The 15,685-nt window shown below is 48.5% G+C and overlaps 1 protein-coding gene across 2 annotated transcripts in view; it reads right to left on the bottom strand.

Annotated features, from left to right (window-relative positions):
• LOC121573895 (poly [ADP-ribose] polymerase tankyrase-1) overlaps positions 1-15,043 on the bottom strand; it is a 128,268-nt gene extending 113,225 nt beyond the window's left edge. Inside the window, exons 1-2 of one of the 2 annotated variants that reach the window (XM_041886278.2) lie at positions 14,549-15,043; positions 13,177-13,401 (exon numbers count right to left, since the gene is read on the bottom strand). In XM_041886278.2, the coding sequence (XP_041742212.2) occupies positions 13,177-13,401; positions 14,549-14,996 (673 nt within the window). In that variant the 5' untranslated portion in view covers positions 14,997-15,043. The remainder of the gene's footprint in view (positions 1-13,176; positions 13,402-14,548) is intronic. The other variant, XM_041886279.2, reaches the window with a different exon arrangement.
• Positions 15,044-15,685: the final 642 nt, after the last annotated feature.

Here is a 15,685-nt window from a genome sequence, read left to right as displayed (position 1 = left end):
CAAGAGAGAGGCAGAGAGAGGCAGAGAGCCAGAGAGAGGCAGAGAGCAAGAGAGAGGCAGATAGCAAGCGAGAGGCAGAGAGCCAGAGAGCGGCAGAAAGCCAGAGAGAGGCAGAGACAGGCAGAGAGCCAGAGAGAGGCAGAGAGCCAGAGAGAGGCAGAGAGCAAGAGAGCCAGAGAGAGGCAGAGAGCGGCAGACAGGCAGAGAGAGCCAGAGAGAGGCAGAGAGCCAGAGAGAGGCAGAGAGCAAGAGAGAGGTAGAGAGCCAGAGCGCGCCAGAGAGAGGCAGAGAGCCAGAGAGAGGCAGAGAGAGGCAGAGAGCCAGAGAGAGGCAGAGAGAGGCAGAGAGCCAGAGAGAGGCAGAGAGCCAGAGAGAGTCAGAGAGAGGCAGAGAGCCAGATAGAGGCAGAGCGCCAGAGAGAGGCAGAGCGCCAGAGAGCGCAAGAGAGAGGCAGAGCGCAAGAGAGAGGCAGAGCGCCAGAGAGAGGCAGAGAGCCAGAGAAAGGCAGAGAGCGGCAGAGAGCAAGAGAGAAGCAGAGCGCAAGAGAGAGGCAGAGCGCCAGAGAGAGGCAGAGCGCCAGAGAGCGCAAGAGAGAGGCAGAGCGCAAGAGAGAGGCAGAGCGCCAGAGAGAGGCAGAGAGCCAGAGAAAGGCAGAGAGCGGCAGAGAGCAAGAGAGAGGAAGAGCGCAAGAGAGAGGCAGAGCGCAAGAGAGAGGCAGAGAGCCAGAGAGAGGCAGAGCGCAAGAGAGAGGCAGAGCGCCAGAGAGAGGCAGAGCGCAAGAGAGAGGCAGAGAGCGGCAGAGAGCAAGAGAGAGGAAGAGAGCAAGAGAGAGCCAGAGAGCCAGAGAGAGGCAGAGAGCCAGAGAGAGGCAGAGAGCCAGAGAGAGGCAGAGAGCCAGAGAGAGGCAGAGCGAGGCAGAGCGCAAGAGAGAGGCAGAGAGCAAGAGAGAGGCAGAGAGCAAGAGAGAGGCAGAGAGCAAGAGAGAGGCAGAGCGCCAGAGAGAGGCAGAGCGAGGCAGAGCGCAAGAGAGAGGTAGAGAGCAAGAGAGAGGGAGAGAGCAAGAGAGAGGCAGAGAGCAAGAGAGAGGCAGAGAGCAAGAGAGAGGCAGAGAGCAAGAGAGAGGCAGAGAGCAAGAGAGAGGCAGAGAGCAAGAGAGAGGCAGAGAGAGGCAGAGAGCAAGAGAGAGGCAGAGCGCCAGAGAGAGGCAGAGAGAGGCAGAGAGCATGAGAGCCAGAGAGAGGCAAGGAGCAAGAGAGAGGCAGAGAGCCAGAGAGAGGCAGAGAGCCAGAGAGAGGCAGAGAGCCAGAGAGGCAGAGAGCCAGAGAGAGGCAGAGAGCCAGAGAGAGGCAGAGAGCCAGAGAGTGCCAGAGAGAGGCAGAGAGCAATAATAATAATAATAATATGCCATTTAGCAGACGCTTTTATCCAAAGCGACTTACAGTCATGCGTGCATACATTTTTGTGTATGGGTGGTCCCGGGGTTCGAACCCACTACCTCGGCGTTACAAGCGCCGTGCTCTACCAGCTGAGCTACAGAGGACCAAGAGAGAGGCAGAGAGCCAGAGAGAGGCAGAGAGCCAGAGAGAGGCAGAGCGGCAGAGAGAGGCAGAGCGCAAGAGAGAGGCAGAGCGCCAGAGAGAGGCAGAGCGCCAGAGAGAGGCAGAGAGCGGCAGAGAGCAAGAGAGAGGCAGAGAGCCAGAGAGAGGCAGAGCGCAAGAGAGAGGCAGAGCGCCAGAGAGAGGCAGAGAGCCAGAGAGAGGCAGAGAGCAAGAGAGAGGCAGAGCGGCAGAGAGAGGCAGAGCGCAAAAGAGAGGCAGAGAGCAAGAGAGAGGCAGAGAGCAAGAGAGAGGCAGAGCGCCAGAGAGAGGCAGAGCGCCAGAGAGAGGCAGAGAGCGGCAGAGAGCAAGAGAGAGGCAGAGAGCCAGAGAGAGGCAGAGCGCAAGAGAGAGGCAGAGCGCCAGAGAGAGGCAGAGCGCAAGAGAGAGAGGCAGAGAGCCAGAGAGAGGCAGAGAGCCAGAGAGGCAGAGAGCAAGAGAGAGGTAGAGCGCAAGAGAGAGGCAGAGCGCAAGAGAGAGCCAGAGAGAAAGAGAGAGCCAGAGAGCGGCAGACAGGCAGAGAGAGGCAGAGAGGCAGAGCGCCAGAGAGGCAGAGCGCCAGAGAGAGGCAGAGCGCCAGAGAGAGGCAGAGCGCAAGAGAGAGAGGCAGAGCGCAAGAGAGAGGCAGAGAGCAAGAGAGAGGTAGAGAGCAAGAGAGAGGTAGAGCGCAAGAGAGAGGCAGAGAGCAAGAGAGAGCCAGAGAGAGGCAGAGAGCGGCAGACAGGCAGAGAGAGGCAGAGAGAGCCAGAGAGAGGCAGAGAGCCAGAGAGAGGCAGAGCGCCAGAGAGGCAGAGCGCCAGAGAGAGGCAGAGAGCGGCAGAGAGCAAGAGAGAGGCAGAGCGCAAGAGAGAGGCAGAGAGCCAGAGAAAGGCAGAGAGCGGCAGAGAGCAAGAGAGAGGTAGAGCGCAAGAGAGAGGCAGAGCGCAAGAGAGAGGCAGAGCGCAAGAGAGAGGCAGAGAGGCAGAGAGGCAGAGCACAAGAGAGAGGCAGAGAGCCAGAGAGAGGTAGAGAGGCAGAGAGAGGCAGAGAGCCAGAGAGAGGCAGAGAGCCAGAGAGAGGCAGAGAGCCAGAGAGAGCTAGAGAGGCAGAGAGAGGCAGAGAGAGGCAGAGAGCGGCAGAGAGAGGCAGAGAGCGGCAGAGAGAGGCAGAGAGCGGCAGAGAGCCAGAGAGAGGCAGAGAGCCAGAGAGAGGCAGAGCGCAAGAGAGGCAGAGAGCAAGAGAGAGGCAGAGAGCAAGAGAGAGGCAGAGTGCAAGAGAGAGGCAGAGCGCCAGAGAGAGGCAGAGAGCAAGAGAGAGGCAGAGAGCCAGAGAGAGGCAGAGCGCCAGAGAGAGGCAGAGCGCCAGAGAGAGGCAGAGAGAGGCAGAGCGCAAGAGAGAGGCAGAGAGAGGCAGAAAGCAAGAGAGAGCGGCAGAGAGCAAGAGAGAGGCAGAGCGCAAGAGAGAGGCAGAGCGCAAGAGAGAGGCAGAGAGCGGCAGAGAGCAAGAGAGAGGTAGAGCGCAAGAGAGAGGCAGAGCGCAAGAGAGAGGCAGAGAGCCAGAGAGAGGCAGAGCGCAAGAGAGAGGCAGAGCGCAAGAGAGAGGCAGAGCGCCAGAGAGAGGCAGAGCGCAAGAGAGAGGCAGAGAGGCAGAGAGCCAGAGAGAGGTAGAGAGGCAGAGAGCAAGAGAGAGGCAGAGAGCAAGAGAGAGGCAGAGAGCAAGAGAGAGGCAGAGAGCAAGAGAGAGGCAGAGAGAAAGAGAGAGGCAGAGAGAAAGAGAGAGGCAGAGAGCCAGAGAGAGGCAGAGAGCGAGAGAGTGCCAGAGAGAGGCAGAGAGCAATAATAATAATAATAATAATAATAATAATAATATGCCATTTAGCAGACGCTTTTATCCAAAGCGACTTACAGTCATGCGTGCATACATTTTTGTGTATGGGTGGTCCCGGGGTTCGAACCCACTACCTTGGCGTTACAAGCGCCGTGCTCTACCAGCTGAGCTACAGAGGACCAAGAGAGAGGCAGAGAGCCAGAGAGAGGCAGAGAGGCAGAGAGAGGCAGAGCGCAAGAGAGAGGCAGAGCGCAAGAGAGAGGCAGAGCGCAAGAGAGAGGCAGAGCGCAAGAGAGAGGCAGAGAGCAAGAGTGAGGCAGAGCTCCAGAGAGAGGCAGAGCTCCAGAGAGAGGCAGAGCGCCAGAGAGAGGCAGAGAGCGGCAGAGAGCAAGAGAGAGGCAGAGAGCCAGAGAGAGGCAGAGCGCAAGAGAGAGGCAGAGCGCCAGAGAGAGGCAGAGCGCCAGAGAGAGGCAGAGCGCCAGAGAGAGGCAGAGGCAGAGAGAGGCAGAGAGCCAGAGAGAGGTAGAGAGGCAGAGAGAGGCAGAGAGCAAGAGAGAGGTAGAGCGCAAGAGAGAGGCAGAGCGCAAGAGAGAGCCAGAGAGAAAGAGAGAGCCAGAGAGAAAGAGAGAGCCAGAGAGAGGCAGAGAGCGGCAGACAGGCAGAGAGAGGCAGAGAGAGCCAGAGAGAGGCAGAGAGCAAGAGAGAGGCAGAGAGCAAGAGAGAGGCAGAGAGCCAGAGCGAGGCAGAGAGCCAGAGCGAGGCAGAGAGCCAGAGCGAGGCAGAGAGCCAGAGAGAGGCAGAGAGCCAGAGAGAGGCAGAGAGCCAGAGAGAGGCAGAGAGCCAGAGAGAGGCAGAGAGCGCCAGAGAGAGGCAGAGAGCGGCAGAGAGCCAGAGAGCGGCAGAGAGCCAGAGAGAGGCAGAGCGGCAGAGAGAGGCAGAGCGCAAGAGAGAGGCAGAGAGAAAGAGAGAGGCAGAAAGCAAGAGAGAGGCAGAGCGCCAGAGAGAGGCAAAGAGCCAGAGAGAGGCAAAGAGCCAGAGAGAGGCAGAGAGCCAGAGAGCCAGAGAGAGGCAGAGAGCCAGAGAGAGGCAGAGCGCAAGAGAGAGGCAGAGCGCCAGAGAGAGGCAGAGCGCCAGAGAGAGGCAGAGCGCCAGAGAGAGGCAGAGGCAGAGAGCCAGAGAGAGGTAGAGAGGCAGAGAGCAAGAGAGAGGTAGAGCGCAAAAGAGAGGCAGAGCGCAAGAGAGAGGCAGAGAGCAAGAGAGAGCCAGAGAGCAAGAGAGAGCCAGAGAGAAAGAGAGAGCCAGAGAGAGGCAGAGAGCGGCAGACAGGCAGAGAGAGCCAGAGAGAGGCAGAGAGCCAGAGAGAGGCAGAGAGCAAGAGAGAGGCAGAGAGCCAGAGAGAGGCAGAGCGCAAGAGAGAGGCAGAGAGCAAGAGAGGCAGAGAGCAAGAGAGGTAGAGCGCAAGAGAGAGGCATAGCGCAAGAGAGAGGTAGAGCGCAAAAGAGAGGCAGAGCGCAAGAGAGAGGCAGAGAGCAAGAGAGAGCCAGAGAGCAAGAGAGAGCCAGAGAGAAAGAGAGAGCCAGAGAGAGGCAGAGAGCGGCAGACAGGCAGAGAGAGCCAGAGAGAGGCAGAGAGCAAGAGAGAGGCAGAGAGCCAGAGAGAGGCAGAGCGCAAGAGAGAGGCAGAGAGCAAGAGAGGCAGAGAGCAAGAGAGGTAGAGCGCAAGAGAGAGGCATAGCGCAAGAGAGAGGCAGAGAGCCAGAGAGAGGCAGAGCGCCAGAGAGAGGCAGAGCACAAGAGAGAGGCAGAGAGCCAGAGAGAGGCAGAGAGGCAGAGAGCAAGGGAGAGGCAGAGAGCCAGAGAGAGGCAGAGAGCCAGAGAGAGGCAGAGAGCCAGAGAGAGGCAGAGAGCCAGAGAGAGCCAGAGAGAGCCAGAAAGCCAGAGAGAGGCAGAGCGCAAGAGAGAGGCAGAGAGAGGCAGAGAGCCAGATAGAGGCAGAGAGCAAGAGAGAGCGGCAGAGAGCAAGAGAGAGGTAGAGCGCAAGAGAGAGGCAGAGCGCAAGAGAGAGGCAGAGAGCCAGAGAGAGGCAGAGCGCCAGAGAGAGGCAGAGCGCCAGAGAGAGGCAGAGAGCGGCAGAGAGCAAGAGAGAGGCAGAGCGCAAGAGAGAGGCAGAGCGCCAGAGAGAGGCAGAGCGCCAGAGAGAGGCAGAGAGAGGCAGAGCACAAGAGAGAGGCAGAGCACAAGAGAGAGGCAGAGAGCCAGAGAGAGGCAGAGAGCAAGAGAGAGGCAGAGAGCAAGAGAGCCAGAGCGGCAGAGAGAGGCAGAGCGGCAGAGAGAGGCAGAGCGGCAGAGAGAGGCAGAGCGCAAGAGAGAGGCAGAGAGCAAGAGAGAGGCAGCGAGCAAGAGAGAGGCAGAGCGCCAGAGAGAGGCAGAGCGGCAGAGAGAGGCAGAGCGGCAGAGAGAGGCAGAGCGCAAGAGAGGCAGAGAGCAAGAGAGAGGCAGAGAGCAAGAGAGAGGCAGAGTGCAAGAGAGAGGCAGAGAGTCAGAGAGAGGCAGAGAGCCAGAGAGAGGCAGAGAGCCAGAGAGAGGCAGAGAGCCAGAGAGAGGCAGAGCGCAAGAGAGAGGCAGAGCGCAAGAGAGAGGCAGAGCGCAAGAGAGAGGCAGAGCGCAAGAGAGAGGCAGAGCGCAAGAGAGAGGCAGAGCGCAAGAGAAAGAAAGAGTAAATTGGGGGAGGTAGGGAGAGAACTACATAAAAGGTTAGGTTGAAAACAACTCCTACTCAATCTAAATCAAATAAATAAAATATTCTACACAGCGTAACAGTGTGTGGGTGCTAGCTTTCAGAGCCATTTGTCATCATACTTATTCACTGAAGCGAGCAGAGTGGCAGCAGCTTTTCTAAAACATCGCCCCTCAGATGATCACTTGGATAAATGGCAGCCCATGTCTGTCTGCCTCCCTCTCCTTCCACATTGGTGACGTTACTCACTCATTCCTCAACACAAATTTGATTTAGCTATGCACCAAATCACATTCTCCTCCACATCCTCTCCTGTCCTATTAGACTGGTAACTAAAGGAGGAGGGAGACACTGAGAAAGAGAAAGCCTTTGAGGAAGAAAGAGAGAGCAAATTAAAATCCAATGAAAGGAGCCCTCTGTAAAAATAGATCTATGCTGGACTACATCAGCAGTCTCAGTCCTGTAACAGAGATTAATATGCAGGGAAGCCCTCAGACACTGCTCTGTTAGCTGGAGGCAGAACAGAGAGAGCAAATCAAAGTTTATTGGTCGCATACACAGATTTGCAGATGTTACCGCAGGTGTTTCTAGCTTCAATAGTGTAGTAATATTACCTAGAAATCAATAAGCACATAGTCCAAAAGTAACAAGAACGAAATTAAGAAATATCAGAACGAGCAATGTCAGAGTCCGGAATATATACGGAATAACAATATAATTTGTTTACATCCCATATAGTGAGCATTTCTCCTTTGCCAAGATAATCCATCCACCTGACAGGTGTGGCATATCAAGAAGCGGATTAAACATGATTACTACACAGGTGCACCTTGTGCTGTGGACAATAAAATGCTACTCTAAAATGTGCAGTTTTGTCACACAACACAATGCCACAGATGTCAATAGTTTTGAAGGAGCGTGCAGTTGGCATGCTGACTGCAGGACCGTCCACCAGAGCGGTTGCCAGAGAATTTAAAGTTAATTTCTCTACCATAAGCCGCCTCCAACATCGTTTTGGAGGCAGCCCAGGACCTCCACATCCGGCTTCTTCACCTGCGGGATCGTCTGAGACCAGCCACTCGGACAGCTGATTAAACTGAGTAGTATTTCGGTCTAATAAAGCCCTTTTGTGGGGAAAAACTAATTCTGATTGGCTGGGCCTGGCTCCCGAGCGGGTGGGCCTATGACCTCCCATGCCCACCCATGGCTGCACCCCTGCCCAGTCATGTGAAATCCATAGATTAGGGCCTAATGAATTTATTTCAATTGACTGATTTCCTTATATGAACTGTAACTCAATAAAATTGTTGAAATTGTTGCGCATATATATAATATATATATATATATATATATACATACATACACACACACACACACACACACACACAGTTGAAGTCAGAAGATTACATACACTTTAGCCAAATACATTTAAATTCAGTTTTTCACAATTCCTGACATTTAATCCCAGTAAAAAATCCCTGTTTTAGGCCAGTTAGGATCACCACTTTATTTTAAGAATGTGAAATGTCAGAATAATAGTAGAGAGAATGATATTTCAGCTTTTATTTCTTTCATCACATTCCCAGTGGGTCAGAAGTTTACATACTCTCAATTAGTTTTTGGTAGCATTGCCTTTAAATTGTTTAACTTGGGTGAAACGTTTTGGGTAGCCTTCCACAAGCTTCCCACAATAAGTTGGGTGAATTTTGGCCCATTCCTCCTGACAGAGCTGGTGTAACGGAGTCAGGTTTGTAGGCCTCCTTGCTCGCACACGCTTTTTCAGTTCTGCCCACACATTTTCTATATGATTGAGGTCAGGGCTCTGTGATGGCCACTCCAATACCTTGACTTTGTTGTCCTTAAGCCATTTTGCCACAACTTTGGAAGTATGCTTGGGGTCATTGTCTATTTGGAAGACCCATTTGCGACCAAGCTTTAACTTCCTGACTGATGTTTTGAGATGTTGCTTCAATATAGCCACATCATTTTCCTTCCTCATGATGCCATCTATTTTGTGAAGTGCACCAGTCCCTCCTGCAGCAAAGCACCCCCACAGCATGATGCTGCCACCCCCGTGCTTCACGGTTGAGATGGTGTTCTTCAGCTTGCAAGCCCCCCCTTTTCCTCCAAACATAACGATGGTCATTGTGGCCAAACAGTTATATTTTTGTTTCATCAGACCAGAGGACATTTCTTCAAAAAGTACAATCTTTGTCCCCATGTGCAGTTGCAAACCGTAGTCTGGCTTTTTTATGGCGGTTTTGGAGCAGTTGCTTCTTCCTTGCTGAGCGGCCTTTCAGGTTATGTCGATATAGGACTCTTTTCACTGTGGATATAGATACTTTTGTACCTGTTTCCTCCAGCATCTTCACAAGGTCCTTTGTTGTTGTTCTGGGATTGATTTGCACTTTTGCACCAAAGTACGTTCATCTCTAGGAGACAGAACGCGTCTCCTTCCTGAGCGGTATGACGGCTGCGTGGTCCCATGGTGTTTATACTTGCATACTATTGTTTGTACAGATGAACATGGTACCTTCAAGCCTACAATTTTATTTCCTGAAGTCTTGGCTGATTTCTTTTGATTTTCCCATGATGTCAGCAAAGAGGCACTGAGTTTGAAGGTAGGCCTTGAAATACATCCACTGGTACACCTCCAATTGACTCAAATTATGTCAATTAGCCTATCGGCTAATAGGCTTCATTTCTCAGAACAAGAATAGACTGACGAGTTTCAGAAGAAAGTTCTTTGTTTCTGGCCATTTTGAGCCTGTAATCGAATCCACAATTGCTGATGCTCCAGATACTCAACTAGTCTCAAGAAGGCCAGTTTTATTGCTTCTTTAATCAGCACAACAGTTTTCAGCTGTGCTAACATAATTGCAAAAGGGTTTTCTAATGATCAATTAGCCTTTTAAAATTATAAACTTGGATTAGCAAACTCAACGTGCCATTGTAACACAGGACTGATGGTTGCTGATAAAGGGCCTCTGTACGCCTATGTAGATATTCCATTAAAAATCTGCCGTTTCCAGCTACAATAGCCATTTACAACATTAACAATGTCTACACTGTATTTCTGATCAATTTGATGTTATTTTAAATTGACAAAAAAATGTCTAAGTGACCCCAAACTTTTGAACGGTAGTGTATATACATACAAACATTTTAAAAACATGTTTTCAATTTGTTATTATGGAGTATTGTGTGTAGATGTGTGAGAAAGAAAATCTATTGAATCCATTTTGAATTCAGGCTGTAACACAACAAAATGTGGAATAAGTCAAGGGGTATGAATACTCTCTGAAGGCACTGTATAGAATGGTGTGTATAGACAGTATGAACAGTATATGAATAGAAAAGGTGTGTACAACAGTTGTTATATAGGATGAGCCATGACTAGAACACAGTATATACGTATAAAGTGGGTAAAATAGTATGCAAACATTATCAAAGTGACCAGTGTTCAATGTCTATGTACAGTGCATTCGGAAAGTGTTCAGACCCCTTGACTTTTTCCACATTTTGTTACATTACAGCTTTATTCTAAAATGGATTAAATTGTTGTTGTTTTTCCCCCTCATCAACCTATACACACAATACCCTATAATGACAAAGCAAACACAGGTTTTTAGAAATGTTTGCAAATGTATTAAAAATAAACTGAAATATCATATTTACATAAGTATTCAGACCCTTCACTCAGTACTTTGTTGAAGAACCTTTTTGCAGTGAGTATGATGCTACAAGCTTGGCACACCTGTATTTGGGGAGTTTCTCCCATTCTTCTCTGCAGATCCTCTCAAGCCCGGTCAGGTTGGATGGGGAGCGTCGCTGCACCGTAATTTTCAGGTCTCTCCAGAGATGTTCGATCAGGTTCAAGTCCAGGCTCTGGCTGGGCCACTCAAGGACATTCAGAGACTTGTCCCGAAGCCACTCCTGCGTTGTCTTGGCTGTGTGCTTAGTGTCATTGTCCTGTTGGAAGGTGAACCATCACCCCATTCTGAGGTCCTGAGCGCTCTGGAGCATGTTTTCATCAAGGATCTCTCTGTACTTTGCTCGGTTCATCTTTCCTTCGATCCTGACTAGTCTCCCAGTCCCTGCCGCTGAAAAACATCCCACAGCATGATGCTGCCACCACCATGCTTCACCGTAGGGATGGTGCCAGGTTTCCTCCAGACGTGACTCTTGGCATTCAGGCCAAAGAGTTCAATCTTGGTTTCATCAGACCAGAGAATCTTGTTTCTCATGGTCTGAGAGTCCTTTAGGTGCCTTTTGGCAGACTTCAAGCAGGCTGTAATGTGCCTTTTACTGAGGAGTGGCTTCCGTCTGGCCACTCTACCATAAAGATCTGATTGGTGGAGTACTGCAGAGAGATTTTGTAGATTGATGGAGAAAGAAAAATATCCTCAATTTTAGAATACGGCTGTAACGTAACAAAATGTGGAAAAGGGGAAGGTGTCTGAATACTTTCCGAATGCACTGTAATTTGCTAGGTTATTATTGTTATCTATACACTGTTTAAAATGATGTTTTACCGGAATAAAGTAAGCTAGCTACCGGAGACAACTCATCTGAACAAGGCTTACAATATATTTTATTTAGATTGTTCAGGTTCACCATCAGCAATAGTTTTGTTTTAAACATTTTTACATATACAGGGTAAAGTACCTCCTTTCATAACAAGGACAGCAATCCACTTTTGTGAGGTGCACTGCATAGCCAAAGCTGGAGGAGAAAAGATCATCACTCCATAAAAACTTCCATAAGGTCAAAACCATTCGATTTTGAGATGGGGGTGAAATCCAAAGTTGTGCTATATATTCATTGGCTATGTCATAGCTCATTTGTAAATGACAAATATTGATACATTACTAGCTCAAACACTTAATCTGCTAAAATGACAAGTTAATTAGTGCGTGATGGTGATTTCAGAACCAAAGTGGGGGGAGAAAAAACATAGGCTACATTGGCCCCCCTAATCTGATAGTGGTAGATGCCTAATATCCTTTATGGCTCAGCTCAGGTGCCTACATAGTACATACACCATAGACATACATAATTTAAACACACACACACACACAGTCAGCGCCAGCTCATAGAGGCCCAGCTCATGAAATCCATCAGCAGCAGATTTTAATTTAGAATGGAAAATGAATGTGTTAATGCAACTAATGTAAGGGCATCGACTCGTATCGAACCGAATTGCATCGATTCGTTCTCAAATCAAACCGAACCGTTTCAAACTAAAGCGTATCGTTCCTGTATCGTAGCCCATGTATCGAATCGTCTTGAAAGGGAAAGATGCACATCCCTAGTGTTTTCAAATAAATTATAATTGTCTGGGAAGACAGCAGAGCCATTAGAGTGAATAGGAAGTCTTGATCGGAGTATTGCACATCAACATAATACAGCTCATTACCCACCAGTGGGTCTGGGAATTGCCAGGGCCCTCACAATATGATATTATCACGATACTTAGGTGCTGATACAATATGTACTGCGATTCTCACGATTCTACATGCCAGGGATCTCCAACTGGCAGATTTTATTTGGCCCCCATGTTTTCTGAGCAAAAATATAATAATAATAATAAATAAGTACATTCATATTGTTGGACATAAGACTAAAAACACCAGCAAATCAGCACCAAGTGATTTTAATTTTGGAAACCTGTTCCAAAGTACACCCACGCATAATAGAGAGATATATGTGATCGTATACAAATGTAAGCAAGGTTTGAAATTATTATGTTTTAGTCAAATATTATATATGTTTGGGCTTCTTGCGTTCAATTTAAAGTCTACAAATCATCCGCTCAAGAAAATAAAAAAAATCGGCCCGCGGCTGAATCTAGTTGATGATCCCTGCTATATGTATTGCGATTCAATACTGCGAGTTTATTCATTTATTCATTTCATTTACGTCATTTAGCAGACGCTCTTATTGCGATTTGATGTTCCAAACAAACTGCTGCAAAGACACAAGAGATGAATTTTGATCAGTCTGGGAAATAAAGTGCTGAAAACATGTTGGCTCTCTATTTAAAAAGATAAAGAACAAGCTATAGGATGAAAAATACCTGAGTTTTGGCGGAGGTACAGCCGACTAGCACTAGCCAACACTACCGTTTTATTTTTTACAAACCCATACTTGGAGTCAAATATCAATATAATATAGTACAAAAATAATATTGCGATATGTAACAAAGGATTTTTTCCCCCATCACTACCCACCAGAGAGAATAATGTATGCTTCACTGTGCCACAATGCTCATTTCACAGCAGTGACTGCAATTAGAAACCAGCTGCATTCACAAGAGCCAACAAATATAGTAGTAGAACACAATTAAAAGAAACAGATGCTAAAATGCAAGGACTATTTCATTACAGCAATGGGAGAAAATAAAGTATATTGTCATTACATAGGCCTAAGTAACTGACAAAGAGGCTTTAGTTTGTGCCCAGAGAAACTGTTCTGGCCTGATGTTCTTTTCAAATGGTGTCTGGTTTCTCTCCCTGGAGACAGCGAGACTGTCAGGACCAGATCGTTATGGGCTGGTCAGAAAATACTATTATGTCATTAAGTGGTTGTGACTCATTGATGAAATCACTAGAGGTGAGATTTTGGTCTCAGGGCAAAACAACCTGGTTGAAAGTCTTGATGCAATACTCAGCTACAGAGCAGATCATAGCATTCTTATTATCTCATATTTTTACATTTTAGTCATTTAGCAGACGCTCTTATCCAGAGCGACTTACAGTTAGTGAATGCATACAGTATACTGGGCCCCCCGTGGGAATCGAACCCACAACCCTGGCGTTGCAAGTGCCATGCTCTACCAACTGAGCTACACGAGGCCCCATATAATTTCTACTTCTAAAGCAATTAGGCTAGTAATTGAGCCGTCCACGACACAGTAACCTTAGATTTGCATTCAAAGATAGCTAGGCCTTACAGAAAACGGAATAAAGTTAGTAAAGTCGGCACAAAATGCAAAGCAAGCATATAAGTTGCATGTTGGCTTAAAAACGGTTCTTACCGATGCACACGTCTAATTTGCCCTTGATGGCAGCCTCGTGGAGCGGTGTGTAGTTCCAGTTGTCCCGGGCGTTTGGGTCAGCACCCTGACAGAGGAGCAGGCTGACCACCTCAGCGTGGCCAAAGGAGCAGGCATTATGCAGAGGGATCAAACCTCCATCATCACGGGCGTGAACGTCGGCCCCTGTCTCAAGGAGGTGCTCCACAACATCCTTCCTCCCAAATCCTACAAAGTAAAGGAAATGGTGGAAAGATTATCAGGTGTGCTGGGCCAGTTCCAGGCAAAAGCTTCATAAGCGGTCACTTAGGTGGCCCCCTGACCAAAAAATAAGAATAATTGTATACATGTATATTTTTTTAGAAACTCAGTTGAGGTCTCAACTTACTATTGCGATTAACACTAACAGATACACCAGGTACATTTCTAAATGTGGTTGTGCATCAGCAGTTTCTCTCTTGTTATGTCAAGCAGTCACTCAATTAGCCATGTCATCTAAACATTTTTAGATTGGTAGTTAGTCTAGCCAGCAATCTAAACTTGTAGTAATCATGGCCGAATACTGACCGGGCACGTGCCCAAGGGCCCTGCCCTCCAGGGGGCCCACATTGATTTAGTTAGTCATTCTCACTCAGATATCATATTAAGATGGCAAAGGTCATTTCAAAATGTGTAGAATTGCAGGAAATTAGCTTAAAAATGGCAAAAGAAATAGAGCCCCCCAACCAAAATCTTCCTTAGGGCCCCCAAAAGGCTAGGGCCCGCTCTGAAGGTGTGTTTATCATCCATAACAGACATCCTGCCACGAATGGGTCACTAATACAGTGAAACACAACCTTCAATCATTGTTTAACATATTTCCTTTATTGTTTATTATGAGAAGACATACTGGTTGTGTGTGTCACATCTACTACCTCTGTCGTTTTTGTTTATTGTCTGCCATGTTGAAAGTTCCTTGTTTAAGACAAACATATCTTACCAAGCCAACTAGCTAGTTAGTTAACTATAATTGTTTTTATATTAATTCCAAATCACGCTGGCTGCCTGACAGGGCCTGTACTTTTTGCTTGCAACTTTCTGGCTAATAGCAACCCCTCCCCCTACCCGAATGGGGAGTCAAAATGTAGGCTAGCTGGCTCGGCCCTTTCGACAATCTAGCCTAACGTTAGCGAACTAACTATCCAAGTTTGTTAGGCAACGTTAGTTACCTAGTTAACAAACTGAGTGAGCAAGATATCGAGCAAACGTTGGCCCAATAAACTTTAGTTAGTTAGCTATTTATCGACGTAGTTGGCTAGCTGCTAGTTAGCAAAACAAACCAGCTCATCATAGTGAGCATAACATGCTAATACGGGTCCCTAAACGCCGTCGTTACCTGCAGCGAAGTGCAGCGGAGTGGATTTTCGCCCAGCCATGTCCTTGGCATTCACGTTAACCGTATCCACCAGCCTCTTCACACGCGATACATCCCCAGTGCGACAGGCTTCAAACAACTCTCTGAAAGCCCCGCTTGTCTCGCAGTCGCCGCCCGTGGGGCTAGTGCTACCCGAGTCAGGACTGGAGCCAGCGCTGCTGCCACCCCCGGTGGTACTAACATTAGTGGAGCTGGTGCTACTGCTCAGGGCCGGGGCGGGGATATCGGGGGAGGCCGGAGTTAACAATGGATCACCGGCGCTGTCTAGTTCAGCACCCGCTGGAGCCGAAATTACTCCACCACCGGGAACTGGAGGAGATCCCGGAGAAGTGAGGGAAAGAGAAGTACTGCGAGGTGGCGAGGTTATGCTCTGTTGTTGCTGATGAGTAGAGCGACGAGACGCCGCCATTTTTACAACAGTCCCACTGGGAACAATAAATATATTGGCTAAACTTCCTGGAAGTGGAGACTGTAACTTCCGGTTTCGATTGTCAGCAGTGAAAGTGGACCCAAAAAATATTTTTTTAAAACTGTTTTAATATTTTTTTAGTGTGTAATCCCACATTTCTGATAAAAAGCTTGTTATTGATACGTTTATTTTTGCTCTTTCAACCAAATAGACTAGCCAATAAACCAATACGATTTGATTTGAATAGACTAGGCAGGGGACCGGCGTGAGACTCCTACTCATGCACAGCAGAATCTGAGGTTTTATAACTCTTCCATGATCTGATCTCTATATCAGTTTAGTGTGAGAGACATAACAGCTACCATAGCCAGTGGCGACCCATCATTCAGGGAAGGTGCACCTGTTTTGAGCCCCACATTTTTAGCTTGCCTGTTTTGCATGTTATTTTGGCATTAATACGTGTCACATATCAGTTTGCAAACAATGTAAAAAATATATATATATATCGTTGAGTTAATAAAGCTGCATACAAACATGGTCTCTCTGTTTTATTGAGTAAGGCAGCTCCAAAATGCAGGTGTTTCAGCGTAGCTCAGTGCTTTCTGTGGTGGTGGGGCAGCCAGCGGAAAATACTGAGTGTAGGTGTTGGTAATGTTCTCTAGTTGCGCCGTGATTGGTTCAGTGTTCTG

The sequence above is a fragment of the Coregonus clupeaformis genome, chromosome 9, assembly GCF_020615455.1.
Source record: "Coregonus clupeaformis isolate EN_2021a chromosome 9, ASM2061545v1, whole genome shotgun sequence".
In the NCBI taxonomy this organism is placed as follows: Eukaryota; Metazoa; Chordata; class Actinopteri; order Salmoniformes; family Salmonidae; genus Coregonus; species Coregonus clupeaformis.
The sequence above is the reverse complement of the archived record's forward strand: the minus strand, read 5'-3'. Positions and strand labels throughout refer to the sequence as shown.